The sequence below is a fragment of the Rhyacophila brunnea genome, unplaced genomic scaffold (genome assembly GCF_057557595.1).
Source record: "Rhyacophila brunnea isolate RB1 unplaced genomic scaffold, BYU_Rbru_1.0 scaffold_20, whole genome shotgun sequence".
Classification (NCBI taxonomy): Eukaryota; Metazoa; Arthropoda; class Insecta; order Trichoptera; family Rhyacophilidae; genus Rhyacophila; species Rhyacophila brunnea.
Window position 1 is genome coordinate 12862963 of NW_028232860.1, and position 11659 is coordinate 12874621.

The 11659-nt window shown below is 31.2% G+C and overlaps 1 protein-coding gene across 1 annotated transcript; it reads right to left on the bottom strand.

Moving 5' to 3' along the window:
- Positions 1 to 33: 33 nt before the first annotated feature.
- Positions 34 to 8911, bottom strand: LOC147071218 (zinc carboxypeptidase-like). Its single transcript, XM_085948039.1, has 7 exons — positions 8894 to 8911; positions 6314 to 6594; positions 4755 to 5136; positions 3799 to 3883; positions 1793 to 1995; positions 1039 to 1123; positions 34 to 495 (listed from the first exon to the last, which is right to left on the bottom strand). The coding sequence occupies exons 2-7, from the start codon at positions 6592 to 6594 to the stop codon at positions 293 to 295; spliced, it is 1239 nt and encodes a 412-aa protein (XP_085804165.1). The 5' UTR covers positions 8894 to 8911; the 3' UTR covers positions 34 to 292.
- Between the last annotated feature and the right edge of the window lie 2748 nt (positions 8912 to 11659).

Sequence of the window (11659 nt, forward strand, 5' to 3'; positions counted from 1 at the left end):
GTTCCATTATCAATCAATCGAAAATAATGTGTACAATCATTTTTTGTTATTATTCCATTTTATTTTCAACGTATCACAGACAAAAATTAAATAAAAACATATAAAACACTTTTCACAGTAGGTAAGGTATAATAATTAATACATTATTGATACTAAGGTACTCAACTACCAATTTTTAATACTATGATAGTAATTAATGGTATCATTAATTAGTATAAGTAATAAAAGTTGACTGCTATTAATTAAAGACCGAACTATCAGTAATTAATAATTCATTGCGAGATTGCAAAATCTATCCCAGTTTGACGATGCCCTTGGCTTCTGCCTCCAAGAACATTACGATGATGGAGTCCATTACTTCCAAAGCGTTAGGGATGATCTGGCTTGGTGGAAGAATGAATCCATAGGAACCAGTATCTCTCAGTTCATAGACGTATACGAGTGGAGTCTTGAACATCTTCTTCACCCAATCGAGGCTTCCGCCGCTAGCGGGGTCTATGACAAAAATAATATTGTTTTTATTATAACAACATAATGGCAGTGCAAAAGAATGCACATAACATGACATAATATTTGAGTGCATCAGAGATATCGCTTATTAAAATTAAATGAGTTAGAGCAAGATGAAATTGACTGGAGTGTATGCATAATAAATACACTGTCAGAATATCAGTATTTGACTTATAGGTGATGAGGCAAACAGTGCATTGTGTTTTTTTTAAACATCATTTTATTGCCTTAAAATAAAATAATCATTAAAAATTATTACATATAAACACTGTGCTAATAAAAATGTCTACATTTATATAGACATTGCAATCAGGTTAAATGTAGTTCTGGCATTTTACGACTTACGTCATACCAATTTGCGGGTTTTATTAAAACATATATTAAAACTACCACTACTAACAAAAAACTTCACACCTACACCCAACAGTTGTCATTAAATATTGTATTTTTTTGTTATTCTATGTATGAGTGTTTCATGATAAAATAAATAAAATTGATTGGTAATTAGATATTATATAATATACTCACAAATCGTTTCAGCAATGTTTCCAACCTTGTATCTGGTTCCGTATCTCTTGGCGAGGGCAGTAACCATTTTTTTACCAATAGCGAACTGAAAATAGCAAAAAATAAAATGAAAGGTTGTTCAAAAATTTGGCAGGTCATCAAGGAAGAAAATAAATAAAATTAATCTCTTTTCTAGCGGATTGCAAACCACAGTATAAAATAAAAATAGAGTTTAGAGTACACATGTGGTGATGAATATAATCAGTTATAATGAAAATTAAAGAAATTTTAGGTTATAAGGAAGATTAAAAAGAAATTAATATGACAAAAAATATAAAAACCAAGGGTTCGAACCGTAACTGAACCGAAAACCGGAAAAATCCCTGTTTTTATCGGAACTAAAACTGGAACGTCATAATATATCGGTTTTTTCGGTTCGGTACATGTTCAAATACATGCGATTAAAAAATTAACGGTTCGAAGCCCTGCTTAAAACAATAGTGCACCTATGCTAAATTATAGTATTTACTACAATATTAAAATAAATTATGATACAGTTAAAACAAAATTTAATGATTAACGCATCAAAAATACATCATCGTTATGGATGAGTATTAATTGTTTGATTACCGTGTCATTTTCGACATATTAATCTATGATTTTTTTTATTTAATTCAATCTTTTATCAAGAATGACGGACCAGTTTTCGAGTTGTTGATTATGTATATAGTAAGTAGCTGAAAAATCCGTTAGCAGATTATGTTGGTAAAATTACCGTATCATCATAGTTTTCCAAATGCTGTGTGGTATATCCATATGGAATCATCAACATCTGTCCATAGCTGTGGAAGTCAAGGTATACATCAAGGGTTGATCCGATGGTACTTATGTAGTCGGCTAAAGTGGATGTACATTTTTCGGAGAAAACCTTTGGGCCACAATAATCCTCTGCGCATTGGTTGTTGCTGGTTCCTTGTTCTGATATAGAAAAAATATTTTGATTTAGTTAGATTTAAAAAAAATATGTGTTATGCATCCAGAGTTTAATTATTATTTTTAAAGCGTACCAATAAGGGATGGTAGCAATAATATAATGAATAAAATAAATTGTAATCACTATAATAATGATTTCAAAAATATTATGTTTGAAATGAAAGAAACATGTTCTTATCACTGGCCAAAAATTATCTGACAGACATATCCTATTTTCCATTTGACCATGTCCGATCCTAACAGAAATAAAATAATATTATGGGCTCCACAGAGTGGAGGTTTGTATTAACACATTTATTTTTACGAGAATTAAATGGTGGCCACTTACTCAATCTATTAGGTCCATACTCTGTGACTCCAAACACAAAATGAAAATTGTAATATAACAATTATCATCATTATTAATTCGTGTTCTAGTTTGACGATTCTGAAATGAATCACGGAGTCACTGGAGACTTCTCACCAGATGCTACTGATAATGAATATGTCTATGAAGAGGAATCTGAAGAAACTGAGACTGGGTCGGAAATGGAATTGATACTACTGCAACATTTATTGATACAACGGAATCGGAATATACCCCCCAATGCTATGCTTGAACCACGGCCCCCACATTCTGAAGCAGGCCTCCAGGCCAGGATATTTGTCGGCCCCCCTACCCATTGCTAGGGTTAAAAGGAGTTTGATGCTCTACAGAATCGTTTTCCAAATGGTATTACAGGTAAAATTGTGGGTATTTAGTGTATTTTTTAGCGATTTTCTGTATTTTTCAATAAATGCACTATGAAGTTTTTGAATATCGACACACAATCACATATATTAAAATGTTAATATTTTAAAAGAAAAATAGCGCCACAGGCGATTTTTTTAACATTAGAACAAATTTCTGATGTGTGTTTATCTCACTTATAAGGTAGTCGCGCCACGCGGGGCTCCAGGCTAGAGGCCTGTCAGCCCACCTTGTGGGGGCCGTGGCTTGAACCTACTGAATTAACACGAAATCAGCTTAGGAAACCGCAACAGTGAAAAAGGAATCTTTCTAAAAAGATAGTATATTATGGCGAGGAGTATCTTACCTTATTCGTGCCAAATCAGTCAATGGTACATGTGCAAACACTTTTAAATGAAAGTGCAAAACTAAGTTAAGTCATCAATGTCAACTTATAATTAATAATGAAAATGGGAGACAATGCCAGGCAGTGAAATTTTTTATTGGGCAATCTCTCTGAAGTGTTGCCTAAATACCGAAGTGTAAAGGTGGGCGAATCCAAACGCCAAACCAATTTAGCATACAATAATTTAACTTAGGAAGGTCAAGTGATAAAGGTACTCGTATGTAAATTGTTCCATATGATGATAGATTTAGATGTTGAAGATATATTTATTAGAAACTTGCGTAGTAATCTTTTGAGCCAGTTAGATGAATAAAACGAGATAAACACCAAAATCACATTAGATTGACTACATATGTGAAGTATAATATAAGAGACTATAATCTTAATTCATTTCCCTGTATTGATTCACACTTCACAAGAGGCAATACATCAAAGCAACTCTTAGATGGCGGATGCAATCTTAGTAATGCAAAAAGATCACATATGCTAAAATAAGGCTCTAAATCATATTTATCGAACTTTTTATTGAGAATAATTTAAAATAATTTATTTTTATACTGAGAACAAAAAAATGGTAACGTAATGCAGTATTTTCTTTTTAATTAATACTTGAAAAAACTGTAAAAATCCAGATGTGGTTATTTTTTAATTGGATTATTGAATGTTGGCTTACCGCTCCAGTGAGAATCCCAGTTCCTGTTGGGGTCAGCTCCGAAGCAGGCTCCGTAGTGGGTCCTTGTTTTGCGCCACATTCGGCTCTATAAAAATGAAAAAAAGCATTGTTATATAATTATCTGTTAAATATATATCACTTTAATTCGCCGTCTATGGTAAAATTTTGATCGACCTGTTACCACAATGATGGAAAAAAACAGATTATTTCATCACAACTTAAGGCTTACACAAACTATGAGTTACCTAGTCTTGAAGCTACATATTTCAACTAACGAACTTCCCACTTTGTTTTTCTGCAAACATTCAACGTGAAAACCCGATATAAAAGTATACGCGTAAAGTATAGAAAGGTAATGGAATAAATATATACAGACAAGATTTTATTTTAATTTTTTTTTTTATAAAATACTTAGATCCCTCTACCCATACCTCACCTCACCAATCCATCGCTGCTTTCTGACTACTTAACCTACTCGTTGTGATTTTTTGCAAATTTGTTATTTTTGGTAGGTTATATTATTACATACTTCGGATTTATCGAAATGAAAGTTAAATAAGTTTTTGCTAATAATAAAGAGTGTAAGGTGTGCATTAATATTTGAATTAAAACGAAACAAATAAATATACCTAATATATATTTTTTAAAAGTGCTATATTATATGCCAGGTATCATGAAAAAGGTCAAAATGCTGATAGTACCTTAAAAAAAAACTTAAAAATTATTTTATCATTATTATTGAAAGATTGATAATATCAGTCGAGTATGTTCTTTCAGAATTAAGTGTCTTGATTGTACTAAGGAATTCCTAATAATTCTACGTAGAAACCTCAACTTGTTTCTCTGATATAAAATTAACTTTTGAAGATTTTATTTATAGGAGCATTAATAGAGTTAATCAGCGGTAAATCAAATATTTTAGAGGTGGATATAATAGATTATAAACAAATACTTACGTTGGAGTGAGTGTAAGCAAATCCATCAGGGTTGGTAACTGGGAAGATATACCAGTCAAAGCTTTCAGCGATCTTCCTGAATATCGGATCAGTGCTGGTCAACAGCTCATTAGCCAGGTAAGTGACAGTAGCTGGTGAGATCCATTCACGAGCGTGGATTCCTCCTTCGATGAAAACTCCCCTCTTTCCGGTGTTGAAAGAGATCTTGATACCCTTGATGCTTCTCTTCTCGTATGTCGATCCTCCGATGACAACGGACACTTTATCCGGGTTGTTGTTGGCCAAGTCTTCCAACCATGCGTTGATATCATTGAGGTTGTAATACGTATTCCAGTTCATACCAGCGCGAGCGTAGCTTCCAACGAGTTCAGCATCGATTTTTCTGTTAAACAATAAAATTAAATATAGTCTTCAGACATTCTTTCGTATTAGATAATTTCGATTGAATGATAGAATAACCAACCAGTACTTAGAAAACTGAGAGCAAATAATTTTATTATAATATTCTTTGCGAAGCAATATAAAACATAATCAATCTATTACAACTGCAATAAGTATGTCGGTAAGACGAGTGAATTGATATATTATTTTAATCACGATTAATTGACCCAGTTTGATTTTTATTTAAAATTCGCGACTTTTAGTGCACCTCGTGGACCACAATTGCTTACGTCTTTTTAAACATGATATACTAATAGAGGATCAGTTATCGTTTCACCGTATTAGCAAGAATCCGATTTAAAATGTAACTTCCGGGGGTTTGTTTTTGGGACACAGTAGAGTATTGTAATATCGAGCCTCTTTTAATATACAAGTTAAAAATCAATACCATAAATTATTTATAAATATCATATTTAATATAAAAGTGCTTTGTTAAATAATATGTAAATTAAACTGGCTTCATAGCCTTGGTCTATGTATGATCTGTTTTGTGATAAGGATCATTACAGATATATTATTATTGGCGAGCACACTAACTAAAATGACATCTTTTCTCAAACAAGCGTCATCCATTTTAAGAAGTCGTTATCGGAAGTTGATAGTATGAGTATAAGAATGGTTTATTCATTCAATCGTTGTATGGCTGATTTCGCCATAATTGATTTGGCGTCTAGATTTTACAACAGCACTCGGGAGTTGTTTGTTTTAAGTACTTTTAATTTTTGTATGTTGCTATAACGGGGTTCACTAAAACCATGGCACTAAATTACGATTTCTGACAGTAGTGCTAGTCATTGTTCAAATTTAAATGCAATGCGGTATGTAACGTGTTTATATTAATTAATGTATTACCATTTTTCGCACTACGAAATAAGCATCAATTTCTACAAACAGTTTAGCATAATATTGAATTAAAAGTAAATTATTATAATCAATAACTAGCAAAACGATCGAAATTTATAGTTTCGTGCCACAGCCTGACTGTATTATAGAGAGCCTTGAATTCACAAAACAGCGCATAAAAAAGTTTTATCACTAAAACTAAATTATCTTAAACTTTATTACAGTATATATAGTACTTTAAGTCAAAAATAAACAATCACAAAATCATAACTTACTCTTGAACATTTTCGATGTGAACCTTGGCTTCCATGCTGGCGGCTTCCATGGCTGCGACGAAAGCTTCCTGCTCCTGGGGCTGAACCATCACATCGACGGGATTGCCGACTGAGTTGACTCCGGCCCAGAAGTCCAGATGTTCAACAGTCTCCAGCTGCCTGAGAAGCTCATGCTGCTTCGGGGTTGTGGGGTTCATGCGGTACACTTTGAACCCATCGAACCGCTCCTTGTCGGCGGCTACTGCCGCGACGATTAACGCCGCGATCAGAAAGAACTTCATCTGTTGGAAGAAGGTTTTTTTTTAAAACAATAGTGATGCAGTTAAAGGTCAAGATGGGACATAACATCAACCAGCATAGTATGAAGGTACATGGCAAGACTTTTTAAGCATATTTTTACTTATATAAGTTACAAAAACAAAACAGTATGCGATAATAGAATAGAAATAAGTCTCAATTTACTAGGAACTTCTCAGGATAACTTGAAGACTTTTAATTTGTTGTCAATTTTATTGTATGTGTACAATTATATTATTTTATTATATTATTACTACTCTTATAATATTTTTATTTTACAAATTTACTCATAAGTACATTATATTATATTCATTATGACATATTGGACATATAAAAATTGAGACTAACTACCTAATAGATCTTTTCAAACCTAACCGCCTCACACCGTAGGCTCCCTTAACACGAATCCTACGTTTAGATGTAAAGCATAAGCATTTGTTTACGCATGGGAATGCATCAGGAGCAGATAACCAAGGCTGAGGTCGTCACGCACTCAGTTGTGGTTTGACTTAAGTTTACAGTGACTTAAATTAGGTATTAAAAAAGTACTCGTGGGAAAGACGAGTACAAATAATTAACAATATAATTGATTGAATGAGTTTATTTATGTTTTAATAGAAAACAAAGCTAAAACAATACAGACATACATACCTATCTCCCTTTTTCTAACGCACAAAAATATTTACTTACTTTTACTAACATACATTTAAAATTTCTGATAACTATTGACCACCGTGGACAGTTTAGTTTCATAGACAGATTCACAAGCTTATAAAAAAACTATTAGATACACTTTCTTTCACAATAAATATTATACGTATGGTAGCTAATACGGATTATAATCTTTTTATACGTTAATTAAATTAGTCACGTCACTGGATTTTTAAAAATCTATTTTTGAATAATTTAACAACCATCAAGTAAACAAATTAATGGTATAAATCTTGAAAATACGATAATGAACTTCGTTTTTTGCCAACGGTCAATTGTCGATGGCGATCAATTTTATGTATTTTTGTAGATAGATAGGTATTTTGAAAAAATATTAAAATTAACAGCAAGAATCAATATTTTTTATGTTAGGTACCAATATTTATTTGCATAATATTTTCTCGATATCATTTATCTACGCAAAAAATGCTGAATGTTTTTTATGTGCAGCATTTACTGCTTACACGAGTTTGTGATCCGCACACACAATATATATTAACAGCCGCTGACAGTACGTTGCCAGCATAGACATATTCACGAGGTTATTGAAAAAACCATTAACTATTCGCTTCAAAATATTGAAGAAAAATAATGGGTCATCACTGTGACATGAAGAATTATAGAAAAAAATATTTCATCTTCATTTTATTTCAGAATTAATAACTTTAAGTGAATCTTTTTTAATTTATATTTTTATTCTAATCGATTTAAGTTTTGTACTATTCCATTTGAGTAGTTTTTTGCGACCCGGGATTCCCATTTTACTCATCTTCAGGCACTATGTATACTCACCAAAAGGTAAATGTACACTGATAATGCATACAGTTAACTCTAACTTATATAACAAATCAATACACTAAAGTAGGTAAAAATTTTATCACCTACCAATTAAGTCAATAAAAAAATGTATAACAAACAATTTGTGAATATTGAAATGTTTGTAAAAACCCCTTATCACTTATACAATCAATAGATGTGTACATCGTCAAAACCTTCATAATAGATTATTGTATTAATATAATAATAGATAATTTTTAATTTAATTAAAAATTTTAATTTAAAAAATTTATTGTATTCGTTGTAAGTACATTTGCCTTTTGGGGAGTGTACATAGTGCCTGAAGATGCCGAAAGGCGAAATCCAGGTCGCAAAAAACGACTCAAATGGAGTAGTACAAAACTTAAATCGATTAGAATTTAAATTCAAATTTCATCAAGTACTCGTACCTTCGGTCGATAGTATTAATATAATATTTTTATAAAATTAAAGAATCAATGAAACTTTTTTTTTGTTACCATTATTGATTTGAAAAATAATTTGTTGAGTTCATTGATCTATGAATATTTAAAAAATATATACCTATATAATATTTACTTCTCATATTATGAGTTTGTGATCCACACACACAATAGAAAAATTGAAGAAAACATTGCTAGTACCTACAATTTTTTGATATTAATAAATAACTTAACTGATTTTATTAAAATGGTTTTTTAAAACGACTATGCATGTTTAATTAAATTTTAAATTAAAGTTAGTTTCACTAATTATAATAATATGAGGTCTTCTTACCTTGCCAGTGACTCCTGTTCTATTGAATAATTGCAATCTACGTACTATTTATATGTTTTTAGATTTTAGAGATAAGAACCTGTAATCAATAAAATTTATGAACATTTTATATCTGTACTAAAAATAGCATGTGACGTGTGGATGGGTTAAAACATTCATCATATTAATTTTGACCAGGGTCCGGAATGTCTATTAAAACACTAAAGTAGATTTCGGGTAGTTAAATCAGTATTACAATAGATTTTTAAAATAACAAACGCTTTATAAATGTGTCATTAAATTAAAAAACATATTACGTAGGTAGCTAACAATTATAAATCAACTGTTATTATGACTTACAATCTTGTTAACTATGATAGATGTTTCTACTTTTCTTAACCAGTGTCTTTCCCTGAAAACTTGTACTAATAGTGTATACGGTTGCAGTCAAAAATAATCAAAACAGATTAACAACAATACTAGTCGGAACCAGGTATTGTAAAAAGATATATTCCTCGAGTGTGGTAAACATGTAATACAATGATGCTTTGGTGCTATGGTATGCGTTTTAGGATTTTCTAGTGTAAACGCAACGCGCATTCAATATTATATTATTATATATCTTGATTTATATATCTGCCTGTCATTCTGTCTGTAGCGCATAAACTCTCTCTCTCTCTCCGTGAACCACGTACGATTCAATATGAAATAATATGCGTCTTTGTTGCGCGATTGCATAAATATAACACCCACGTTGCATCACTCTCATGCGCGCTGCACTCATTCGTTTAATCATGCACAATGTACATGCATTTGGCTCACACGCACCTTAAGGGGGGACATGCTCGTCGAAGGTCAAAATTGAGTTTTTATTGTATTTTCAAACCATGATCCTGGACACTCCTTAAACGTTGTAGATGATCTATTTATATAATTTTGAAGCCTTATTATCCTTTATAGTTATTTTAAACATTTGATGACTGCATGAAGTATTTTTGTTACATAAAATAGTATTCTTTTAAACCTCTCGCTCTAATGTTTTAGAATATAGTCATATTTAGGTACATAACTGTGCAGTGGTGTTAAGATTTTTTACATTTATTAATTTTTAAATGCATTTATAAAACCATTAGTATAATTTATTACGAGATAATTTTTGTAAAATATTCACGATAAAAAATTATTTTGATAATCTCTGTGATCCCAAATTTGACAAGAATTAGGCATTTTATTATTCAAAAAATCGGCAAGATTAACACATTTGAAGATGATTCTAAAGATATTTATTATAAACTATGTCTTTGACCATTCAAGTGTGATAAACATCTTATGAATAATGATTGCTTTATAATAATTATTGACCTAAGAATAAGGTAGTGTTTTTTTGAAATACGCCATTTCTTTTGTCACTCCCTAGTGGTTAAGCTACAACATACGGGCGTAGCCATAAAATGACAAACTATAATTAAAGTAGGGAGTAAAATTATGTTAACGCGCGTGTTTGAACATGTACCTAACCGAATTTTTTTTAATTTTTTTTTAAACGGTACATGTTCAAACACGCGCGTTAATATCATTTTACTCCCTACTTCAATTATAGTTTGTCAATTTATGGCCACGGCCGTATGTTGTAGCTTAACTACTGGGGAATGACAAAAGAAATGGCGTATTTCAAAAAAACACTACCTTATTCTTAGGTCAATAATTATTATAAAGCAATCATTATTCATAAGATGTTTATCACACTTGAATGGTCAAAGACATAGCTTATAATAAGTATCTTTAGAATTATCTTCAAATGTGTTAATCTTGCCGATTTTTTGAATAATAAAATGCCTAATTCTTGTCAAATTTGGGATCACAGAGATTATCAATATAATTTTTTATCGTGAATATTTTACAAAAATTATCTCGTAATAAATTATGCTAATGGTTTTATAAATGCGTTTAAAAATTAATAAATGTAAAAAATCTTAACACCACTGCACAGTTATGTACCGAAATATGACTATATTCTAAAACATTAGAGCGAGAGGTTTAAAAGAATACTATTTTATGTAACAAAAATACTTCATGCAGTCATCAAATGTTTAAAATAACTATAAAGGATAATAAGGCTTCAAAATTATATAAATAGATCATCTACAACGTTTAAGGAGTGTCCAGGATCATGGTTTGAAAATACAATAAAAACTCAATTTTGACCTTCGACGAGCATGTCCCCCCTTAACACATTGACTCATGAAATACACCGGTAATATTGAATTTGATGTCTACCATTTTGTATTGGTATTCAGATTAATGCGTTTTTTATCCATGAATACTGTCACCCTATATTGCTTTGTGTATGATATTATCGGTAGCTAAATAGCATTATTTGACGCCCACGGTGCCTGAGCGGCTTACGCCTTGCACTGCCACCTTGTAATTTGTTGTAGTTTGTAATATTTGAGTACATTCAGGGGGTTCTGCATTTATCAGTGGCAAGGGGTGGAGGTAGGCTCTTAAGATTGTGCATAATAAGTGCACACTAAGTTTTGTCAGTCATACTTATTTGTTTTCATTGAACTAAGAAAACAATTTTCAGATGGTGCTGGTAAGTTTTTAAAATAACAAAACATAATAGTTTAGGTATGTTATGGACGATCCGACAAAAATAGTGCTCACTTAAATTAAGAAATTAAGAATACATATTACAAATGGTTTTGGTTCTTAGTTCAATGAAAACAATTTTCAGATGGTGCTGGTAAGTTTTTAAAATAACAAAACATAATAGTTTAGGTATGT

What these genes read in the sequence shown, in the direction of transcription:
- LOC147071218 (XM_085948039.1), bottom strand. Translation starts at nt 6,594, where the DNA reads ATGAAGTTCTTTCTGATCGCGGCGTTAATCGTCGCGGCAGTAGCCGCC. An exon ending in CACATCGAAAATGTTCAAGA is followed by an intron (nt 5,137 to 6,313) that starts GTAAGTTATGAT and finishes ATTGTTTAACAG; the next exon opens with AAAAATCGATGCTGAACTCG. An exon ending in CTGGGATTCTCACTGGAGCG is followed by an intron (nt 1,996 to 3,798) that starts GTAAGCCAACAT and finishes TTTCTATATCAG; the next exon opens with AACAAGGAACCAGCAACAAC.